The sequence below is a fragment of the Equus przewalskii genome, chromosome 14 (genome assembly GCF_037783145.1).
Source record: "Equus przewalskii isolate Varuska chromosome 14, EquPr2, whole genome shotgun sequence".
Lineage (NCBI taxonomy): Eukaryota > Metazoa > Chordata > Mammalia > Perissodactyla > Equidae > Equus > Equus przewalskii.
The window spans coordinates 66,448,768-66,473,568 of record NC_091844.1 but is presented as its reverse complement, the minus strand read 5'-3'; the positions used below and the strand labels follow the sequence as shown (position 1 = coordinate 66,473,568).

At 42.4% G+C, this 24,801-nt stretch overlaps 1 protein-coding gene across 2 annotated transcripts in view; it reads right to left on the bottom strand.

Annotated features, from left to right (window-relative positions):
- Positions 1–24,801, bottom strand: part of ALK (ALK receptor tyrosine kinase) — a 654,920-nt gene that overhangs the window by 445,590 nt on the left and 184,529 nt on the right. For both annotated transcript variants that reach the window (XM_008517365.2, XM_070572938.1), the window contains exon 3: positions 10,177–10,341. In XM_008517365.2, coding sequence (XP_008515587.1) covers positions 10,177–10,341 — 165 coding nt within the window. The remainder of the gene's footprint in view (positions 1–10,176; positions 10,342–24,801) is intronic.

The following is a 24,801-nucleotide window of genomic DNA, read 5'->3' as shown; positions in this document are numbered from 1 at the left end:
AAAGGGCAGGGCTGGTTGCAGTAATCTGATTCCACCTTCTCACACTGATTGCATCACTGTGTAGCCTGGATGGCAAGCTTCATGCTGTGGCTGCCTTACGCAGCACTTCTTGCCCTAGCCGTCTGCAAAGAAGACATAGGTGAGAGTGAGCTTTCCAAGACCTTCTGAAGACACTGCCCTTACCAGATACCACAGGAAATATAATTTGGTTATGTCATAGGACAGAGTGAGTCTCCCCAGCATCATGGGTATGTGGACAATACCCTGAACTCTGAATGCACTGCCAGACATTTAATGAGGGTAAGTCTTACATAGCAGTAGGCATGGGAAACATTGTTTTAGGAAGAGTTTTATATAATGGAAGGAACATGAGATTCAGTGTTTAAAAACCAGAATTCAAGGTCTGGCTCTGTCACATACTGGCTTTGCAGACTTGAGCAAACCTTTTTCATCTCTGTAAGCTTCCAACTATGGGTCAAGAAATATTTGATGAATTTCTATTTTATACTGGGCCTTGGGCTCTTGGGACACCACAATGAATGAGGAAAAACTCAGTAAGTCTTTGGAGCTTACTATTTAGCCTCAGTTAACAATCTATATGTCAGGGACACTAGTAATACCTATCTTTCTGTGTTGTGAGAAACAAATGTGATCACGGATGGAAAAGCACTTTGCAGACTATAGCTCTTGCTAGTTTTATTTGGGACAGAGCCCAAGGCCAGTCTCTGAGCTGATGGCAGCTGGCTGCAGGCCCGCTGTGTGTGGTTTCGCTGCCTTCAGCCAGCTCATACTGGAGCTTTGCAGAAACTGTCCTGGGCAGCATCACGGGTTCCTTCCTCGGGCAAGGTAGGCTCACCCAAGCTCCATTTCAGGCTCCTGCTGGGGGTGCCTTCAGTCCTTCTTACCTACAAGAGCTGCATGCTTCCAGCCTCAGCTCCTGCTATTGCTATTTCTGTTCCATTTCTAGTCCAGAGATGTCTGTTCTGTTTCCAGTGGAAGGGACAGTTAATAGACTACGCTCCCAGCAATGACTCATTGAGCACCTTCTACAATAACTACAAAGAAGCGTGTCTCTAAGGCCCAGTCAGTCCTCTGAGCCCTGCCCTTTTGAGAATGGTGCCCTGAGAGCATACCACTTTCCCTCCAAACTTGGTCAAGACTAGCTGTATTACTTTCTGATTCCTGCTGTAACAAATTACCAGAAACTCAGTGACTTAAGACAATACAAATTTATTATCTTACAGTTCTGGAGGTCAGACGTCTAAAATGGATTGACGGGGCTGTGTTCCGTCTGGGTGAAATTTTAGGAAGCGTCCATTTTCTTGCCTTTTCCAGACTCCAGAAGCTGCCTGCATACCTTCTCTCACGGTCTATTCCTCCAGCTTCAACACAAGCAGCTGCTGTGCTACCACTTTACATGGAACTGTCTCGCTTTGATTTTAGATCCTTTGACTGAGATTTTAACCTGCGGGGTCCTGCATTCACTAGGGGCTTACCAATTGATGGCTTAATGAAGGGATATATGATTCAAAGAATAAATAAAAATTGATACAAACTAGCACATAATTAAATGATTTTGAAATCTCTCTCTCTCTCTGACCTCTGCTTCCACTGTTACATCTTCTCTGACTCTGGCTCTGCTGCTTCCCTATTTCACTTATTTGGACCCCTGTGATTCCATTGGGCCCACCCGGACAATCCAGGATAATCGCAACTGCAAAGCTCCTTTTCCCATGTAAGGCAAGACAGTCACAGGTTCCTGAGATTGGGACTTCTTTGGGCCGCCTCGTTTTATGTGCCACACTAGCCCACAGCACTATGCTGCTAACTCTCCTCAGGCTCTCTAGCCTCAAGGAGCTAACCTGAGAAATTCCTCTATACTAAAGGGCTAATTGGCACAGGAGCTCCTCTTTCTTCTGTCCAGGCACCCAGGTTTCTAGAGGCAATGCTCACATCTTGACACTGTGGTCCAAAGAGTGACCTGAGCCATGGGGCTGTGAGACTTACAGAAGCCATGGCCAAGGATGGGTATCTCTCTCAAAGCTGGTAGGAATTTCTATAGCTAACAGATTTTGTGCCTGGTACATTGCCATCCTTTGCAATGGATATGTCTAACCCCAATCTTATATCAGAGCAAGAAATAGGCTTAGTGACAATCTAGTCTAAGACTTTTGTCTTACAGATGAGGAACCCAAGGACCAAAGAGGTAAGTGATGTCACTTATGGAGAGCTGGAATGAGAACTCAGGTCCCTTCTCCCTCCAACACTTATCCTGCTTTCCTTTTTCCACATGCCTACCTCCCCATCGCCCTACGGGCAAGGTTGTTAGGTTCTACTTAGGAAGGGTGTAATGCTCACCAAACGACCATAATGCATACCCTCCCACTGAAGACTTTCCTTCAAAGGCAGAGGAGGCAATACCCTGGGAGAGGCCCATCATGATGGGGAGGTGGGAAATACTTCACCAGACAACCCATTCCTTAGGCAAGCATGCCAGCTCATTGAGTCACTCTCTGGAGCTCAAGTTCCAGCTGCCAGGTTGGTACCAGAATCTCATTAGGATAAATGAATCACAAGTCACTTCTTATTGAAGGGATTACTCAAGTGTCAAGATCTAAGACCTGGTTACCTCATTGCTTGGGAGATGAAGGACACACTTCTGCAAACAAAACCAAAGAACTAACGTGGCCTCTCATGGTGAGTTCCAGAAGAGAAGCAGGGATAAGAGGCTACAAATCCCCCCAGTGATCTTATGATGAGAAGTTATGCTCAAATGAAAGGCATGACCACCTGGAACCCTTCTGATATGTCTGAAGGGGCAAAGACTGAATCAAACTAGGACATGTTTGTGTCACTACTGCTTATGCGCTCCCCTTGGTCCCTGGGTACATTCCTGAGCTGCCGCACATTTGGTTCCTACAATCTCCCTTTCCCACCCTTCAAGAATAAGACAAGAAGAAAGAGGGTTGGGTGGGGGCACTCTGGATTTGTGAGCCGATGTGAATTGCTGGTGCCCTGTACCCTACCCAAGCAGGTGGGAAAGCAATTTGCTTGTCTGTCTACTTTTCTATCTCACTCCAGTCAATAATTCTGGCTTTTTTGGTTGTTGTTATGGCAGAAAAGAGTTAAATGTTTTTTTCTGCAAAAGAAGTCTGAAATAATTTAATAGAATATAGCCTCAAATGAGAATTTTTGATCCCCTTGCATTAAAAAATAATGTGTTTTATCTTATTGTAAAAGTAATGCATGTTCATGGACTCAAATTTGGAAAATACCAAAAGCACTAGGAGAAAATAAAAATCACTGATAATTCAGTCATCTAGAAATAACTTCTGCCACTATGTTGGTATATTTTCTCATAGGCTTTTTTCCTAATGTATATATATGGTTTTCTCTTTTGCAAAAGAAGTTATATAACACACATGGTTTAATCTATTTTTTAAATCTAATAATAAGCCTTGAATACTTTCTCAAATTATTAAATATTTTTACATACCATAAATGTAATGGCTCCATAATATTTCAGGTGTACTACATTTTATTTAACTAATTCCTTATTGTTTGAGCATTTAAATTATTTCTAATTTTTCACCACCATAAACAACACCAACAAGAAATTTTTTTAGAAAAGCCAGTAGGAAATACTTGGTTGCAACCCAGTACCTTAGGTCTATCAGTTGAAATGGAAACAAGAATTTCTATGAGAAAGGTATCTTTGATTTTTGAAGGTGAGTCAGTATTGTTAGTAGCACGCAGCCCAGAAGTGATTTCTTTCCTCTCAAACCATGTAGATTCTGAGAAAACAGACTAAATGGTCTTTGAAACTTAAGAGTCAGAGATCCTACAAGGGCCAGATCTGTCTGCAAGGCCTTCCTGGTGAAGAAGTGCCCGGCTAGCACAGCCCAGCTGATGGGAAGTGAGTGCATAGGAAGAAACCTGACCAGGAGGCTTTTTAAAGGACTGGAAAAGGAAGAGACATCAGTGACCCTGGGGCCAGAATGAGATGTCTTAGCGAACCTGGAAGTCGAATCCCATAGAGGACAGATGTCCTGCTGTTGTCTCCAAAGTCTGTCAATGACAACATTTATTTTTATCTAAAGAATTAAGAAAGAACTTAAGTTTTACTAACAATATTCCACAGTTAGGAACAAATATATGCATATAATTGATGACTATATACATAGTAGGGGTGTATGCTCAGAAATATTTTACTGATGGGGCACACAATAAAATAAAATTTAGAGACCACTGCCTTAAAACAGAAACTTCCTAGTAGACAAAGCGAACAGAGGAAGGGAGCTTCTGGAGGCCGGAACCCATGAACACTTGGCATGGATAGTCCCAGTTTGGGTCATCCCACTTGAAATAAGTGAAAAGAAAGGAACATTGTTCTGTCCCAGAATATGTATGTGTGTATGTACGTATGTGTGTGTGTCTATGTGGGTGTGTATATAAATCTGTCACTCCAATTACATTTTTCTTCTATTCCAGTTTGCCTGTCTCTCCTGACTGCTCTTCCAGCTTCCACATCCTTCCAAAACCAGAGGTCTTTGCTAAAGGCTGCTTATACAGACAACATGAGGTGAGCAATTATTGACTCTCTCATTAACCGGGATATCTTAAAGGTGACCACTAAACCCTGAGGGCTCTAACCACCTGACTGTAAGCCAACACTAGCACAGTGCACCTCTACAACAGTGCGGGGCGGTGACAAGAAGGGTGTTTCCAGGGCAAAGCCCGAGATCATGCTCTCAGTGACTCGTCACTGCCATCTCACTGACAGCCTATCCTCATGCCATCTCCTCCCTTACTCATCTATGGAACTTGCTCTCCAGAAAGATCTGTGAACCCACTCACATGTAGGTGTGTCAATGACTGAAGAGGTGAATTTATGGGGTCCCAGTCAATGAGCCAATAAAGCCTTAGGGCAGAAATGGGCAGCTAATGATAAGTTTCTGGATGAAGGAAGAAGTACTGGGTAGACTTTCATCACACCAGTTGTCTATCAACACCACAAAGGGTCAAGGGTCAGAGCATGAGACTTAGAGCCAACTCAGTCAGCCAGCTGCAGCCTCCAGTGACTGCAAGTGCAAAGGGAGCTGTATCCTGAGAGAAATTTCCTGTCAAGCCTGCATCTGCAGCTCAAAAGGTAGCCCAGGTTCCAGCTACCCCTGGGATGGAGTCTGCTTGAGAAGTGTTCAAGGACTCTTTTCAGAATATTACAGACCCTTTGGGCAGGGGAAGGAATTGAAGGAATAATGAGAAATGCTGATATTAATCTCGACTCCTCTGAACCTGCCTAATCTAACTTCTTGAAGAGTCTAAGAATCCACAGCCCACAGATGCAGGGAGAGACACACAGGATCCATATGCCAACCCTCATGTAAGTAGAGAAAAATCATGTGTAGTGAATTGAATAATGGTCACCAAAAGATACACCCAAGTCCTAATCTCTGGCACCTGTGAAGGTGATCTTATTTGGAAACAAGGTTTTTGCAGATATAATCAAGCATCTTGAGATGAAATCAGGCTACATTTAAGGTGGGACCTAAATACAGTGACATGTGTCCCTATAAGAGACAAATTTGAGATATAGAGTCCCAGAAAAGAATGCCATGTGAAGATGGAGGCAGAAATTGGAGTGATCATTTATAAGCCAAGGAACACCAGAGATTACCAGCAATCACCAGAAGCCAGGAAAGAGGCATGGAATGGATATTCCTGCAAAGCCTCCAGAGGGTACCAACCCTTCACTTGATTTTGGACTGCTGGCTTCCAGAACTGTGAGAGAATACATTTCTGTTATTTTAAGTGACCCAGTTTGTGTTAATTTGTTACAGCAACTACAAGAAACTAAGACACAAAGGTACAACAGGAGTGGACTAAAAGTCTGAATGACTCTATTCTGGCATTGCAGTAACCCAGTCATCTGTGGTGACATTGTTAGCCATTCCAGAACTCCAGACAGTGTTTCTCAACCTTTTGAAAACTAAGTCATCTTGATAAACAGAATAATCTCAGTAGCAGAGTTCCATCTAGGACCTCCACCAGAAACAAAATAAAAAAAGCAAGAACTTGAAAATCAGTGCCCTGGAAGAGACTTGAGTTGATACAGGAAGAATGTCAGCCCTCCCAGCTGAGTCTACTCCCATTCTTCCTCTACGTGCATATGAGCGAGGAGTTGGGGAGGGGCTGCCGATCCGTTTTCCATTTCCAAGCTAGGGTTCATGCTAGAGATCAAAATCTTGTCTTGCTGGAGAAGAAAAATATGTTCCCTTAACTACATTCCAAAACACCGGAAGTAGTATACATCAAACATGTCCCTGGCACTTCTTAAAAAGTCAGAATGCCTCAACTTGATTATTCCTCAAGATTTTATTAATTTGTAATATTGTGTTCCATCAAGATCATCACTTTTTATTATCTTGCTGCTCTGAATTGTATCTCCCTTATTATTCTCAGCTACAGAGGCCATAAATTAAAATCATTCACAATTTATACTCTTACAGTTCATTATCTATGATTGGTATTATCTCACTGCCTTTTTCTGGCCCTTCTATATCCCCTGGCAAGAAATATTGCAGTAGAGTCTAAATACCATCCAACTAATAAATGTTGAGTTAAAAAAAAAAAAAACCTCTAGTGACTACACTAGCCTAAAGATCACCCATCACTCCTTCTAGCTCCACCATCAGCATCTTTCTGCAAAAATGACAGAGAAAGTGAGATTCTAAAGAGTTGAGCATTAGGACTGGGATGTAGGTCCTTGCTTTGCTATTGCGTAAATTGGGCACATCATTTTCTCTCACTTCACCTTTACCTCTTTCCCTGAAGGTCAAGGGACATTAAGATACATCAGCCTGCTTCATGAGGAGCAACTCTACTTCAGGGAACAGGTAGTGATGTGATCAGTTGACTCAAAAAGCAATGACTGGCCCATTACTGGAAGTTCTGAACACTTGTCAGTGACATTCCAGAAGTGTCTCTACAAAGGCTGGGAGGCTGGTCCCTTGTTTCTAAGACTGATCAAGCCAGTGAGAGTATAGATCCCTCTATCAGACCCCAGGAAAAATGAACACAAGCTTCTGACAGTAGTGAGATTCCCCCACTAAAGTTCAAGTTCACTAAAGAACTTGATGAAGTGGACTGGTGTATCCGCAGGGGCTTCTGCCATGGTTGTTCACATCACCGCTCTTAGTGATGTGACACACCACCACGTTGCGAAGAGCAATGGTTTCTCAGAGAGATGGAAGTTGACAACACTTACTAAAAAATGGGTATTCCAATCCTGACTGATTCATCTAATGGAAAAAGGTTCACATTCAGTGCATGTCCTGACCCTGGGGACCCAGCTTTTTAAAAACACAAAGGCATCGATATATTTCCACATTCAGGAACATTGAGATGTGAGCATTTATTTCTTCCTCCCCTCCTCTCCTTCTTCCATTTTTCTTCTCACAGCTCTCAGTGTAACATGCAGACACCAGAGATCACAAGATAGAGGGTGGAGGAGGAGAAACAGGTCAGAGAGTGGCAATGCACAATCTATGGGCACTGTTTAAAAAATTGTTTAAAAATTTAAAAAGCACTGACTTTCAAAGTTATAAAGTCTGACTCCACAAAGTCTGTGGACAATTGCCACTTGTCCCTCTCTCCTGATCTCACTGAACTGTGACCACAATTCAATAGTTATGAAATTAAAAAAATCTACAATGACTAAAAATGCATGTACTGCCAGGACTGTTTCTAGAAGTTAGAAATTCGGATCCAGAGATATCCTTAGGGGTAGTTGAATGGGCGTAAGTCTGAAAGGGCATCCACATTAATAGTATAACAAATCTAGCTATGCCTCAGATTCACCTGAGAAACTTATAAAAACATACAATAACATAAGGTCCCATGGAAACTGAAGCTGCAATGAGATAGTGTATTTTATGCACCAGATGGACAAAAATGACAAAGCCTGACAATTCTAGGTGCTGGCGAGGATGTACAGTCCTGGGGAGGAATACTAATACATCACTAGTGGGAGTATACCTCAGTGTCACCACTTTGGAAAATAGACTGGTATTACCTATTGAAATGGAAGCTGCACCCCGAGACCCAGCAATTCCCTCCTACTTCTATGCTCTAGGGAAACTCTTGGACATGCACACGCACCAAGAGACATGTACAGAAATGCTTACAGTGGTGGTGTTGGTAATAATAAAAACCTGGAAACAACCCAAATGTCTAATGACAGTAGAAGAGATAAATTGTGGTATTTTAATGCAAGGGATTAAAAACCAAATGAACCACAGCTACATGCATCAAAATGGGCAAATCACAAAACGCCAGTATTATTCCATTTATATAACAGGTTGCAAACCTAATCAATATGTTGTTTGGGGCTCAATACATAAGTGGTAAGCCCATAAAAAAAAGCAAATGAATGATTAACAGAAAATGCAGGCTAATGGGCTATCTCAAGGGAGGGAGAGATTTTGATCTAGGTGGAAGACAGAAGAGGGACTGACAATAGTCAAATTCTTACACTTGGTGGTGAGAACACTGCGTCGATTTTATTGTAATCTTTAACCCATATGTATATATGTTCTATCTACTTTTTTGCACATTTAAAAATATACAGATTTCTAGGCTCCATCTCACATTTATTAAATCAGAATCTCAGGCTGTGGGGCCCAGGCAGTATTTTTTCACAAGTTCTTCAGAAGATTCAGAGGCACTCTCGGGTTGAGCCACTTACCTACACACACACACACACACACACACACACACACACCACAAAACACATCAGTAACCAGGTGAAAGCAACTTAAAATATAAATCAAGACCAAGCAATTGCAAGAGAGTCATAAAAACAGAAAAGGTCAGCCTGGGAGAGTGTGTAGAAAGGAAATGTGTCTCACAGTTCAAGGTTCGAGGCTGGTGTAGAAGCCTGAGAGCATTAATTATTTTTGTGCCACCTCCAACCTTCCCCATGAGCTTACCTGAGCCCCATCCCTGTTAGATTCTCAGCAGCATGAGCCTGAGATAATTTTCCCCAAGAACTGGGTCCAGGGAAGGCTTTCACCATAGCCAATGTTACAAAGACAGAAACACGATGTGGTAGACGGTGTCCTTGTCTACGATGCATCACAGCAGACATCTAGACCTGGACCCACATGTACAAGCTGTGTGATCTTCACCAAGTCACTTCCCCTCCCTGAGCCCTGGCTTTTTCATCTGCCCTGCCTCCTTCACAAAACTGGAATCCAATGAGACAGTGCAGGTGGAAGGGCTTTGCAAAGTGAAAGTACTACTTTGAATGTCCAGTAAGTCTATTACCATGTCAGTTGTTATTTCTTCCTAAAAGCCAGAACCATAGGCTACCAGTTCTGGCTCAGTAGAGTTTTCTGGGTCCAAGGAATTCGGAGCTCTAAGATTTACCTCAGAGGGACCTGAAGGCAGGACTAGGGCTTAGTGCCTCCACATCTCTCTCTTAAAAACTCAGCAAATACTTAAAATAACCCACCACTTATCCAGAACCTACCTTTTCCAGTCCCTGATCATTCAGAAGATGTTCATAAACAGCTCAGGACTTCTAGAAGCACCTTGCAAAGCTAATATTCAGCCTGAATATTCATTAATGGCTTTGAAACTAACATTTAACCCAGTTATACAATATCTTCCAAATTAGGGTTGCTGGATTTAGCAAATAAAAATGCAGGACACTCAATTATATTCGAATATTTCTGTATAATTGGAATAATTTTTAAGTATAAGTATCTCCCAACTATTGCATGAGACATACTTATACTAAAAAATCATTTGTTGTTTACCTGAACCTCAAATTTAACTGGATGTCCTGTATTTTATATGGCAACCCTATTCAAATGAACAAACAGATTAGCACTTTCTCCTGCATCTTACATTGGGAAATCTGCATGAAAGAGAATTATAAATCCTATTTGCTTAGTAAGAAAGTAAAGGGTTGGATTGATTTTGAAACTGGACTTGCATTCTCCTTTCCTTGTGCAGCCCAAGAAGACATGCAGAAGCATAGATATTAAAAACAGGTTTTAAGGGAAAAAGGATAGAGCAGAGGTGGGCAAGCCTCAAAATATCAAACAGAAATAGATGTCCCAGCCCTGTCCCGACCGATCCAGAACACTTCACAGTGGCCTCTACCCTTACCTCTGGGCATCTCTTTGGAATGCTCTGCCTCGGGTCCATCCAACAGGTCCATCTGGGAGGCCTCCTCGGAGGGGACGCGGCGCCAGGACCAGCTCTGATTCCCGAGGTCGTGCAATGGAGGGGAATACTCTAGCTCACAGGGGAAGTCAAAGCTGCACTCCAGACCTGCAACGAGAGCCAAAGGTCAGTGGAGCAAGCTGTCTCCCAAACACCACCTTCCAGCCCCATCCCTCCACCTCAGGAAGTTAGCCTTCATCTCATCCACAACCTTCACCCTATCTAGGGGTGGTGAGTTGCCAATTCCGCAGGTGGCTAGGCTCCTATTGGGGAAAAGGGGACTAGGAGAGAAAAAGTGTTCTTTGCATAATTCAGATTATGGAAGGAGTCCTCAGAGAAGGCAAGTAAAAAAAAACAAGAAAGCCAACAGGTTGACCACGAGGAGCTCTGCATCCTATGAGATTAGCTGGTGACATGGAGAGGCCCTGAGGTCAAATGGGTAGAGCTCGGCTTTGCAACCAGATAGGTCTGAATGTAAGTCTGGCTCTGCCATTTACCAACTGGGTGATTCCAGGCAAGAAACTTACCTTTCTGACTTCAAATTTCCTTACCTGTACATTGGAGATGATAATATCTACTGGTGGAGTTTGCTGGAAGAACTAGTTGGATAATGCCTTATCTTATACATGAGCCTGGGACACAGGCGATGCTCAGGAAAAACCCTGAGCCTTCCCTGGCTGAGAAGAGAAAGGCCAAAGGGAACACAAGTCTTACTCACAGCCCTGCATGCCAGCCCTGTCAGCTACCCTTCAAGGCCCTCCAGAGAAGAGGGCCAAGGCTAGGGCAGCTAATCAGGGCTTATTCTCTCTCGGGAAGGGAATGGGGAGGTCACTGGGTAAGGAGAGAAAGACAGCGGGGCAGAAAGAGCCATGCCCTGGGACATTTTATGATCTGTTTTTGGGCTTCTTTGGAGGGAGTCATCCTTGTGTCCCAATCACTCCCTGCCTGCCATACTTTTAGGGTAGCTCACCTTCTCTTGTCCCTTCCTTACTCATTGTATATTACCCAAAGTGGCTGAAGTACTTTGTACATGATAAGCTCTCAATGTTTGCTGATGGATCAACAGAATGTGTGCCAAAAAGCAAATTAGTCAGTCACCTTTCACTTCATCGTCTCCCCTCAGCTGTGGGAATGTGAAGAAAGAGAGAATCTGATATAAAGGACAGACCATTGAACTAGGAATATGGGGAATTTTGTTTGTGTCCTCGCTTGGCCAGTTGCCTCTCATGTGTGGACTTTGGTACCCTCATCTGCAAAACAAGGGGTTTAGACTAGATGATTCTAGAAACAAGCACTCCATGAAACCTGGGTTCCAGCTCCAGCTCTGCCACTAATTTGCTGGTTACCTTGGATAAGCCACTTAATCTCTCTGGGCCTCAAGTTCCTCAAACACAAGATGAGACCCAAACCAAGTGTTTTCTAAAGCTCCTTGTTGATTTGACTTTTTTAATATTTGAAAGTCCTTACTCTTAGAGGAGTTATAGCTAATTTGATAAATCAATCTGTATGGTGGTGCTAATGGGTGCTAACACTCAATTAGTATGGTGGGTGTTTTTTGTTTTGTTTTGTTTTTCAGTGAGGAAGACTGGCCCTAAGCTAACATCTGTGCCAATCTTCCTGCACTTTGTACATGGGACATCGCCACGGCATGGCTTGACAAGCTGTATGTAGGTCCGTGCCCAGGATCTGAACCTGTGAACCCTGGACTGCTGAAGCGGAGCGTGCAAACTTAGCCACTATGCCATCAGGCCAGCCCCAGCATTGTGTATTTTAACAGCTGCTTCTGGGGCTACTGCTCCCTTGATTTCCAAGATGAGTCTGGTGTTGGGAATTTCAGAATGCAGAGAAGTGGGACTGATTCTATCACAGGCAGCCAGTCACTGATTGTCCCTTAATCACACCCAAAGGAAGCTGGCTCTGCCCCAGAGTGGGAGTAAAATAATTCCCATTGACACTAGCCAAACTATCTAAGTTTAGGAAGGAATGAAAAAAATCCTTCAATTACACCATTGTTAAGTATCTTTCTGCTTTCTGGCCTGCAGAGATTTATGTACCAGTTTCTCTCCAGAAGCTGCCATCCTTCTGGTCCTAAGGTTAATACCACTCACCCTTTCATGACTCAGACAATTCACCTTTATAATGGCAAGCTGAAACGGGCAGAGCTAGCCTTGTTTGAGTTGACATGCCACTTGCTGCCTACACATTTTATCAGCCTTGAGGACTTTCTACCTGCCTCTGAGGACTGAGCTGCTTCTATAAGTAGATGTCCATGAATTGTAAGCTGCCTTAATGTTCAAGACTTGCTTACCAGGCACCTGGTTTTGACAGCAGAATGCAAGGACAAAACCGATCCAGCATTTTGTTCTTTGCAACACAAAAATTATCCTTAGAATGAAAGGTGTAGCCATTAAACCTGGCTCCTTTGGGGATGGTCAAAAAGATTCATCCACATTAGTGGGTTATCAAGTCAGAAGATGAAAGAGAAAGCTACCAGCTGCCCTCATCCCACATCGACAACTATTGGTGCCTTTCCTGAAGCTTCAACCTCTGTAGCCCATTCTCTGCCTTGGATTTTCTCTTCCAATTAAAGTCATCCTATTTCCATTTGGGACAGGGGTGTGGTATGCCAGCTCAGACACTGCCTGGTAAATGTGCCCTGTGCACATCTTGGACAAGCAGACAATAGAATATACAAGCTCAGCAAGGAGCAGCATCAATCCTGGGATCTTTGAACTCTGGAAAGTCTGATAATCGGCTCTTTTGAGGCCAAACCACACCTAGTGAAACAGGCTAGGCAGATACTCCGATTATCAAAGAGGTTCATGATTGCTTTTCAGAGAGAGAGCACAAGATCTGAGATTTGACTCCAATTCTGCCACCTGACAGCTGTGCAATGTGGGGCACTCTCATACTCTCTGAGCCTTGGTCATCTCAGTGATAAGACCAACTTCCCAGAAGCGCTGGGAGGATGCAATGAGACGATGCATGTGCTTGGAATGGAGAAATCCCAAAACCACATCAGCTGATTCAGAGTTTTTACAGTCATGTTGTTTTTGAACACAGCCTCCTGTTTAACATGAGAAATAGTATTTATGTGGGGCATTCTAACTGATTGCAGGTGACCATTTCCTCAGTATTTTATTGTACCATTGGAAGATTGGCATGTCTGCCTATAAGTGATACTCACAGAGTCAGAGACTGTTAGAACTTGAAGTGACATTTGAGGTCAACCATTTCTCACATTGGACAGGTAGAAAAACCAAGACCGAGGCAAAGAAAAGACTTACCCAGGGTCATGTGGCTAATCAGAGAGTCCTTCACACACAGTGTGGAGGGAATTTCTCTTAGCTGTGGAGGCTTTTGTGAATGCTATCTTTTCCAGGCAGCATGAGGCCTGGGCCAAGTTGAACGTCAGAGTTATTGAATCACCAGCTCTTACTTTCTCAGGCAGGCTTAGTAGCACATTTAAGCCGAGACTGGATTGCTTCATAGGTGGCATATACAAACGCCAATGTATTCCTGACAAGCCTGATTTGTGTATTCAATAAAGAACCATACGAAGCGTCATGCACATGTGGGAATTCTCTTATAGATGGCCTTTACAGGCATCCATATTTGAAGCTACAGTTCATTAAATAGAGCCCCAGAAACCAACATTCTTCAAACACTGTCAGTTCTTAAGGATTGTATCCAACTCAAGAGAATCCCCTTGGCAGCCATCAATCCTGTGGCACAAGGCAGGGTCTCCTTTTCTCAAGAGATTTTCCAGAACTTTCCAATCGTTGACCTTCATGCTCATGAGTGACCTTGGGGACCATCTGAGATGAAACTGAGGCCCAGAGACATGATGGAGCTTGCCAAAGGATGCACAGTGGATGGGTGACAGAATTGGTACTGAAATTCAGTTCCTAACTATGTGATTTTTAGTATTATATACAAAGCTATGAGTAAAAAACAAACAAAACAATACCTTAAACAATTAGGAACATTCTCAAAAATCCATACTGGTTTTCTGGAATAAGCTGGCAAAAACATACATGGCTAGGTTTCAAATATCTCCCAGTGATTAGATGGCTCACATAATCTCCAATAAGGCTTTCTGGCTTCTATCATCCTAGATGTACTCTTCTGCCAACAAACTGTTTTTTGATGGTTGCTGGAAGCTCCCTGTTGGCGAGCAGGTCTGTGCACAGGCCAGAAGTTACAGTGAGAACAGAGAGAGGGAAAGAGGTGGCCTAGAAGTGGAAAGGAGAGATCACTACAGAACTCTTAGAAACTCTTTCAGCTCTGAGCGAATCAGGCTTGTGCTTTTGGGCAATTCATTTAACACTTGAGTTTTGGTTTCCTCATGTATAAACCAGAGAGAATTATCACAATAATGATGATCAAAATAATAATAATAATAATAATAATAATAATAATATCTGCTGTGACAATCAAATAAGGTAATGAGTGTGGAAGTGATTTCTTAACTATGAGACTCTGTATGGATGTTCTTACCACTTTGGCCTTGTGATGCAGGACACATCACTTGGTCTCCCTGGGCCTCAGATTTACTACCAGGAACCTAGGGATGAGCTGAACTGACTTGACCTTGGAAGACCCACAGGCATGCTGAGTAAACAGGTATCCTCCTTCCTTGTCCTGTTTTATGTCAGACTCTCAGAGGGGCGCCAGAGGGTCTGGGTAGTAATTAGAAGCATAGATCCTGCATGGGGTCAGGCTGCTCAAGGTGAAAGCATGGCTTTGTCACTTTACTAGCTATATATCTCAGGGCAAATTATTTCATTTTTCTGTGCCTGAATTTTTCCATCTGTAAAATGGGGATTAAAGCAGGGACCACCTCAGGGACTTATCATGAGGAGGATTAAATGCAAGACAGGCATACCTCGTTCTACTGTGCTTCACTTTATTGCACTTCAAAGATATTGTGTTTTTTACAAATTGAAGGTTTATGGCAACCCTGTGTTGAGCAAGTCTATGGGTGCCATTTCCCAACAGCATTTGCTCACTTCATCTCTCTGTGTCACATTTTGGCAATTCTTACAATATTTCAAGCTTTTTCATTATTCTTATATTTGTTATGGTGATCTGTGGTCAGTGATCTTTGATGTTACTATTGTAATTGTTTTGGGGCACCACAAACCGCATCCATATAAGACGATGAACTTAATTGATAGATGTTGTGTGTGTTCTGACTGCTCCACTGACCAGCCATCCTCCTGTCTCTCTCTCCCTTTCCTCAGGCCTTCCTATTCCCTGAGACACAACAATATTGAAATTAGGCCAATTAATAATACTACAATGGCTTCTAAGTGTTCAAGTGAAAGGAAGAGTCACACATCTCTCACTTTAAATCAAAAGCTGGAAATGATTAAGCCTCGTGAGAAGGCATATTGAAAGCCAAGATAGGCTAGAAGCTAGGTATATTGAGCCAAAAAGGCAAGTTGTGAATACAAAGGAAAACTTATTGAAAAAAATTAAAAATGCTATTCTAGAGAACATACAAATGATAAGAAAGTGAAATAGCCTTATTGCTGATAGGGAGAAAGTTTTAGTGGTCTGGAGAGAAGATCAAACCAGCCACAACATTCCCTTAAGGCAAAGCTTAATCTAGAGCAAGGCCCTGACTCTCTCCAATTCTATGAGAGCTGAGAGAGGTGAGGAAGCTGCAGAAGAAAAGTCTGAAGCCAGCAGAGCTTGGTTCATGAGCTTTAAGGAAAGATGCCACCTCCATAACATAAAAGTGAAGGGTGAAGCAGCAAGTACTGATGTAGAAGCTACATCAAGTTATCCAGAAGATCTAGCTAAGATAATTAATGAAGGTGGCTACCCTAAACAACGGATTTTCAGTATAGACAAAACAGCCTTATATCGGAAGAAGATGACACCAGGACTTTCACAGCTAGAGAGAGGACATCAACGCCTGGCTTCAAAGCTTCAAAGGACAGGCTCTCTCTCTTGTGAGGGGCTAATGCAGCTGGTGATTTTAAGTGAGTGCTCATGTCCCATTCCAAACATCATGGGGCCTTAAGAATTGTGCTAAATCTACTCTGCATGTGTTCTATAAACGGAACAATGAAGCCTGTATGAGGGCACATCTGTTTACAACATGGTTTACTGAATATTTTCAGCCCACTGTTGAGACCTACTGCTCAGAAAAAAAGATTCCTTTCAAAATATTACTGCTCATTGACAATGTACGTAGTCACCCAAGAGCTCTGATGGAGATGTACGATGAGATTAATGTTGTTTTCATGCCTGCTAACACAACATCCATTCTGCAGCCCATGGGTCAAGCAGTAATTTTGACTTGCAAGTCTTATTATTTAACAAATATATTTCATGAGGCTATGGCTGCCATAGAGAGTGATTCCTCTGATGGATCTGGACAAAGTGAATTGTAAATCTTCTAGAAGGAAGTCGCCATTCTAGATGCCATTAAGAGCACTCGTGATTCATGAGAAGAGGTGAAAATATCAACATTAACAGGAGTTTGGAAGAAGTTGATTCCAACCCTCATGGACGCCTTTGAGGAGTTCAAGACTTCAGTGGAGGAAGTAATGCATATGTGACGGAAATAGCAAGAGAACCAGAATAAGAAGTGGAGCCTGAGGATGTGACTGAATTGCTGCAATCTCATGATAAAACTTTAATGGGCGAGAAGTTGCTTCTTATGGATGGGCAAAGAAAGTGGTTTCCTGAGATGGAATTTACTTCTGGCGAAGATGCAGTGAAGATTGCTGAAACGACAACAAAGGATTTAGAATACTACAAAAACTTAGTTGATAAAGCAGTTGCAGAGTTTGAGAGGATTGACTTCTATTTTGAAAGAAGTTCAACTGTGGGTAAAAAGCTATCAAACAGCATCACATGCTACAGAGAAATGGTTCATGAAAGGAAAAGTAAATCCATGTGGCAAACTTCATTGTTGTCTTACTTTAAGAAATTGCCACAGCCCACACCAGCCTTCAGCTGCCACCACCCTGATCAGTCAGCAGCCATCAACATTGAGGCAAGACCGTCCACTAGCAAGAAGATTATGACTTGCTGAAGACTCAGATGATGGCTAGAATTTTTCAGCAATAAAGTCTTTTTCATTAAGGTATATATATTGCTTTTTAAACATAATGCTATCGCACATTTAATAGACTATAGTGTAGTGTAAACATAACTTTTATGTGCACTGGGAAACCAAAAAGTTCATGTGACTTTATTGCGGTATTCGCTTTATTGCAGTGGTCTGGAATCAAACTGGCAATATCTCCAAGGTATGCCTGGATGTATGTCAAACACTTAGGGTGGTGTCTTACACATAGTTTGATTATTATTAAATGATGGCAGTCATTGCTGTTGCTCTTCAGGTGGTTCCAGGGGTCAGCCATGGCAGAGGGGAGGGAAAGGGATGCGTGTCCAGCACTGAAGGTAGAAAGCTTTGACTGTGTCAAAACTTGTTGAAACTCCTTACTCAATCTTTGCTTTTAGATGTGGTGACCAAGCTTCCCTTTGGACATGAAGTCATACTAGACCTTGAGAAAGAAGAGCTTGGTTCTAGCCCTGGCTCTGTGGTGTGACTTCAAACAAGTCCTTTAACCCCTCTAGGCCTCAGTTTCCTCATCTGAAAAATGAAGTGGTGGAATAAAACTATTCTCAGGTCTCTTCCATCTCTACCATTCTAAGACTAATTTCCCCTTTTGGGCAGATGGCCAAAACATGCTCTCTAACAGGCTTAAATGATTAGGAACTTCTGCTCCCCCTTTCTGAGTTATCTCCTAAAGGGGCACTTAGCCCACCAGTCACTCACCTTTGATATCAATCCACCAGCTGCCATCAACATCTGGTCACTCACTTCATAAGACTAAGTGCAAAACCTGGCCCCTGCTCACTCCCACCCACAACCACTCTTCATTTGTCATGGGGCCCCAGAACTGAAATCACTCACTTCCTTTCCACCAGCTTGCTCCCTAGAACGCATCTGGGAGCCAATCACCCAATTCAAGACATCTGTTTAGCTCACTTATAATCAAGCTGCAGCAAAAAAGGGTCAAGTCTCCTTCAATCAATCAATTATATAAATACAGTCTCGGAAGAGGGTGTGTGTGCACACATGCCCACGATGGTGGAAGATAGGCACAGAAAGCTTCTCATTTCTCTTATCTGTGGCCATAACAACACTACAGTTTGAAGAAATGGGACTTTGCTCTTCATCCCAGAACAGAAAATTGAGAATAATTAAAATCCAAGACATTCTGAAGTTAACTAGTCCAGCCTCCTTATTTTATAGATGGGAAAACTGAGGTTCAGGAGGGTGAAGTGACTTGGCCAAAGTGGCATAATCTAGGGTCTGGAGAAGTAAGAGAGCAGAGACCAGAACCCATATTGGACTTCCAGTCCAGCCCTCTGCCTACAATTTACAAGGAGTGTTCATGCAGAATACGAAGTCTCTAACAGAATGAAGCTGGCTCCAGAGAGCATGGTGAAAACCCTAGTAGTTTGTATGCTGCTCAGCATGACATCCATCCGAATGGGATCATTCCTGAAAGCAGAAGGTTGGAGGAGAGCTCTGAGCAACGTGGCATCCATGACAACTGGAGGAGGCTGACCATGATAGGAGGTCATGCTCTCAGAACACGCAAAATGACCCTCCCCATTTACTCTTCTGTCTCTGATGGTAAGGGTCTGCTGGGTGTTGGAGCTGAACACAGGGTTCCTCCCTAATGTCAATCTCAACAAACAAGCAGATGCTAGGCTTCCCTAGCACAGACCCTGTGCCCTTCAGGGACTCCTAGTCCAACTGGGGAAATGGACTTACACTAGACTCTCACAGGAAGTAGATACAATGAGGCCATGGGGACACAGAAGAAGAGAGAGTCTGCTGGAAGGACCAGAAGCTCATGGAGGAGGCAATTTTGGGGCTGCATTTTGAAGGATGAAAGGATTTTGACAGATGGTAAAGGTTTAGCCAGGAAGTTTTTTATGAATAGAAGAAGGAATAAGATTATTCCAGGAAGGTGGGGAACTAATATTGCTCATTTTAGTGTAGTTGCATGAATTCTGAAGCTGGACTTCATGGGATTAAATCCCAGCTCAGATAGTATCATGGTTAAAGGTAAAGTTCTTTAGGTTCCAGAGAACAAAACTATGGACTTAAAGAATTTTGAGGAAAAATCTTCTAGCAAATAGAGCCATGCCACCAAAATGTAGGCTACTGGCCTCTCACTGGAATGGGTCTCATTCCTCTTTAGGAAGCATTATAGAAGTGCCTGTGCTCCAGGCACATGGAAATCTGTCCTCATAGTCAGTCTTTATAGTGACACTGTTGATTAGGAATTATGACCATGCTAATTTTTCAGATGACAAACAGAATCAAAGAGAGAGGTTTACTGGCTGAAGATAATAAAACTCACAAGAACCAGAGCTGGGAATGAATTCCATGTCTCAAATCCCAATTTGAGTTTCTTCCCCAACTCCTCTGCACTTTGCTTCCAGACACAGGCTGGAAGACGGCTGGCTTGGATGTTACAGAGGAGATTTAAATAGGCACTGAGGAGAACAAAAGATACATGATTCCCAAACCTAGTCTCACAGTTTGGGGCCCCCAGAATCTTGGTTTTAGGAAGTTCCCCAGGTGATTGTGAGGCAACTAGACTGAGCCTGGCTGTGGGTTGATCCACACCAGGACAATATTAACCCTACACGGATGCAACCCTTGGGACAGCACGAATCTGCTGGGCTGATGGAGACTCAAGGAATTAATGTGGAGATTTGCAAATATTTTTTCCCATTCCATAGGTTGTTTTTCCACTTTTTGATGATTTCTTCCGCTATGCAGAAGCTTTTTAGTTTCATGAAGTCCCACTTGTTCATTTTTCACTTAGTTGCTTGTACCTTAGGTGTGATTTCCAAAAAATCATTACCAAGACCCACATCAAAGAGCTTTTTTTCCTGTTTTCTTCTAGGAGTTTCATCGTTATAAGACCTAAATATAGGTCTTATATTTAAGTCTTTAATCCATTTCAAGTTAATTTCCGTGAGTGGTATAAGATAGGAGTCAAGTTACATAATTTTACATGTGAATATCCAGTTTTCCCAGCACCATTTGTTAAAGAGACTATATTTTCTCCATTAGGTATTCTTAACTCCTTTGTCAAATATTAGTTTATGAATATACTTGGGTTTATTTCTAGGCTCTCTATTCTCTTCCATTGGTCTATTTGTCTGTTTTTATGTGAGTACCACACTGTTTTAATTACTCTAGCTTTATAGTATAGCTTGAAATCAGGAAGTGCGATGCCTCCTACTTTGTTTTTCTTTCTCAGGATTTTGTTGGCTATTCAGGGTCTTTCGTGGTTCCATTTAATTTTGGGACTGTTTTTTCTATTTCTGTAAAAAATGCCACTGGAATCTTGATAGGGATGGCATTGAATCTATAGACAGCTTTTGGCAGTATTGACATTTTAACAATATTAATTCTTCCACTCCATAAACATAGGATAACTTTCCATATATTTGTGTCTTGTTTGATTTCTTTCATCAATGTCTTGTGTAGTTTTCAGAGTAGAGATCTTTCACCTCCTTGGTTAAATTTATTTCTAAGCATTTTACTGTTCAGCTATAAAAAAATGAAGAAATCCTGCCATTTCCGATAACATGGATGGAAGGCATTATGCAAAGTGAAATAAGTCAGATAGAGAAAGACAAATACTGTGTGATCTCAGTTATATTGTGGAATCTAGTTAAAAAACAAAACAAAACACCAAACTCACAGAAAAAGAAATCAGATTCATGGTGAACAGAGGCAGGAGGTGAAGGGGTGCGGGCGCTGGAGGGAGGTGGACAAAAGGCACAAACTTCCAGTTATAAGATAAATAAGTACTAGGGATGTAATGTACAACATGATGCTTATAGTTAACACTGTTGTATGATGCATAGGAAAGTTGTTAAGAGAGTAAATCCTAAGAGTTCTCATCACAAGGAAAAACTTTTTTCTTCTCTTTTTATTTTATCTATATGAGATGATGGATATTAACTAAACCTATTGTGGTAATCATTACACAATATATGTAAATCAAACCATCATGCTGTACACCTTAAACTTACATGGTGATGTATGTCAATTATTTCTCAACAAAACTGGAAAAAAATTATATAAAATGATGAGATGGGTAAGGCAATAGATGGGAGTGACATGTGAGGAAATGCTTTGTAGCGCCAGTATTGAGAAAGCATGAGCCATCACCCATGCCTCTGTGGTGAAGGGGTTAGATGTGGGCTCTGCCAAGCAGTTGGCCAGGGTTTGAGTCTCAGCTTTGGCACTAACCCTGGGCAGATTACTGACCTCTCTGGCCTCAGTTTGCTCATCTGTAAGATGAGGCTATTTGACCAGACTGCTGTGGGCTCTCACAGCTCACAATCCGTGAATTTCTCACAGACCAAATTATTCTAGTCATCTACCCAAATGGGCTCATTAAAGTCCTGTTAATCTGAGGTCTCTTCTGACATAAAGTTTTGCATCTGACGTTGCTCTTGAGAAAACATTTCATTTTAAGAGGATTTCCTCTCATTTTTCCCACTCTGGATCAGTCATTTTCCTGCATATGTTTTGGACACATGTCTTCTTAGGCTGGTTAGAAATGCTCCGTATACAATATCTCAGATGTCCCAAAGCTGTCAAAATAAAAATCCCTCAGCTCGCTCATGTCTGCTGAATATGCTTTTTTAGATTGAAAAGAGAAAAAATAAACCTGCCCAAAGTATTTAAAGTCACGGTTTTGAATTCTAAACCGAAGTATGTCCAGCCCAGGAATTGTTTTCCCCTTAGACACACGTCTTTCCTGAAACCAATTAATATGACTTTAGGAATGAGAGGGCTGGTGGGAACATCTCTACATTTTACCAAAACAGAGAACCTCAGGGGTGGAAAAGCCCCAGCATGGGAATTGAGAGACTCAAGTATGCTCCTAGTTTGCCCCCGATTGTTCACCAAATATTGCAACTTCATCTAGTGTACATTTATTGAGAACTCAACCGAGTACAAAACACAAAGTACTTAACCAGTACTAAGGATGCAAAAGGGAACAAGATGTGGATTCCTTGATCTCTAAGAGCTTCCAGTCTAGGAGTTGTGATGATGTAGGCTCACAAGTAACTAAGATATGAGGAAAAATGTTACATCAGACAGGCAAAGTGTTATATAACCTTCCTCGGTAAGAAAATGGGGACAAAGTAAGGTCCACAACCTTGCAGGGTGTTCTAATTTGGGGTAATGTAGTCACCAGCTGCTGAGTGTGAATGTTCATTATATGGTATCTAAAAAGAAGCTCTCCCCTATTAGGTTTAATGGTTCATCAGACCCAGGAGTACTGAATACACATACAAAACAATCATACAACAAATATTTAAGAAGCACCTTCCTGACGGATGTTTGGGACCATCCTAAACCTATGACAAAAATGAACTAGGCTAGAATCTCAATGAGGGGCAGGGGCAAAGAGCTTGGCAAATGTAGACACTCATCAGATGAATGAATCTGTGATAGATGATAGATAGATAGATAGATAGATAGATAGATAGATAGATAGATAGGTAGATAGATAGATAGATAGATAGATAGAAGAAAGATAGTGACATTTAACATCTCTGCCTTCTGGTTAGGTAAAATAGATTCATCCATGTTTGCTTTACCAGGTAACCTGGTTTACACTGAAATACAAATGAAGAAAGTGATTTGGTTGAAAAGAAACATTGGGGAAGCCCTAGGTTTTGTGAGGATGGGCATGATCCAATGGGATTCTTGAAGAATTGAGGATGTTTAGGAAATAACTATTCCCTGTACAAGTCAGAATCTTCTCAGACTCAAGAGAGGGAATGATACTACACTAGTGTTATAAAAAAAATCCCATCAAATTTTTCTATCAAAAAATTCTAAGGATTGGGGCCAGCCCCATGGCCCAGTGGTTAAAGTTCTGTGCCCTCCACTTCATGGGCACAAGTTTCGTGGGTTCTGATCCCAGGTTCAGACCTATTCCTCTCATCAGCCATGCTGTGGAGGCATCCCACATACAAAGTAAAGGAAAATTGGCATATCTGTTAGCTCAGGGCTAATCTTCCTCAAGCAAAAAAAAAAAAAAAAAAAACCAATCCAAGGAGAAAGAGCTATCAGGGAAGCCTGGGTCTTCAGGAAAAGCTCTGTGGTGGAGGCCAGGACTGAACTGGGCCTTGCAAGTTGGAGTAGGTAGGCTTTAGGGAGACAGGTTCAAGGGAAAGTAAAATAAACCAATGGGGACAAACTGGAACAAGAAAGTAGGAAACATGGTGGCGCCGTGGGGAGGAAGAACGTAAAACATAAAGGGAATTTACTGGAGTGAGGAAAAGCCTCCTTACAGTCCCTGTTCTACTTCATCTCTAGCCAGCTTCAACACTGTAAATTCCTTCACCTAAAATTCTTTATCCCCTGGCTTCTATGGCTACACCATCTTCTGGTTCTCCTCCTGTCTTCCCTATTTCTCCATTTATGACTATTTGCGATGCTCTTCTTCCTCTGCTTACCTCTTAAATGCAACATTCTGGATATTCTCTGAGTCTTCATCCTCCAATCACCAGCCTCAACTGCAATCTCTAGGCTAATGACTCTCCATGTCGCCTGTCTCCTCAAAGCCAAGATCTGGATTTACAACACTCTACTGGTCATCTGCATCTGGATGTCCTGAAGGCACTTCAAACATAACTTGTTTAACATAGATCTCACCCCCTTCTCCCCTCCCTCTCAATGTCTTGGTGACCATCTCTCTTTGTTAAATGTTTCTCATCCTCCTTGTTTCAGTTAATAGGATCTCCATCTACTCAATTACTCATGCTGGACTCTCCTGAATGGTCAACCAAGTTATGCTCACCTTATGTCCAGAATCTCTCCCAGATTCCCTTCCTGCCCTTCCTTTTCCAACCGATGCTTCACATGTAGGATCATGTCTAAACCCAGAAGCAACTGTTTCTCATCCTTGCTGCTTCCTCCCAGGTCCTCTATATGCTATGTCATTGAGCTTGACCTGTTCTTGAACATGTCTTTGCACATTCGTTCCCTCCACCTGGAATGCCCTTCTCACTGGTCTTGGTGGTCCCTGTGGTCCAAGCCCTAGCTGAGCTGTCCCTGTCTGCAGAACGTCTACCTTCACGCATCCTCTACAAAACTGGCCCTTCTTCCTTTGTATCAGGGAGCTTTGAACATGTTACTGTTACTGCACTTGTCATAGAGCAGGCATGTCTGTCTCTTCCTTGAGAGCTCCTTGAAGGAAGGGAGTGTGTCCTTTTTGTCTTTACAACTGACATGCCTAGAGTAGAACCAGGAATACACTTGGTGTTCAAAGAATGTTTATACCCATGCTCCCATTCTCTGTGATGTCAGAGACACACTAAGGGGGAAATGATGCAGGCAGGTAAGGATGCACAAGTGACCCTGAGGAGAGAGGTCAAGATTAGAGCAAGCATTAGGGAGCCACCTGCCCAGGAGTGAGTAGCAGAAGAAAGAATATGGGGACAGGAGATCAGACAGCCCTGAGTGATCATGTTTGT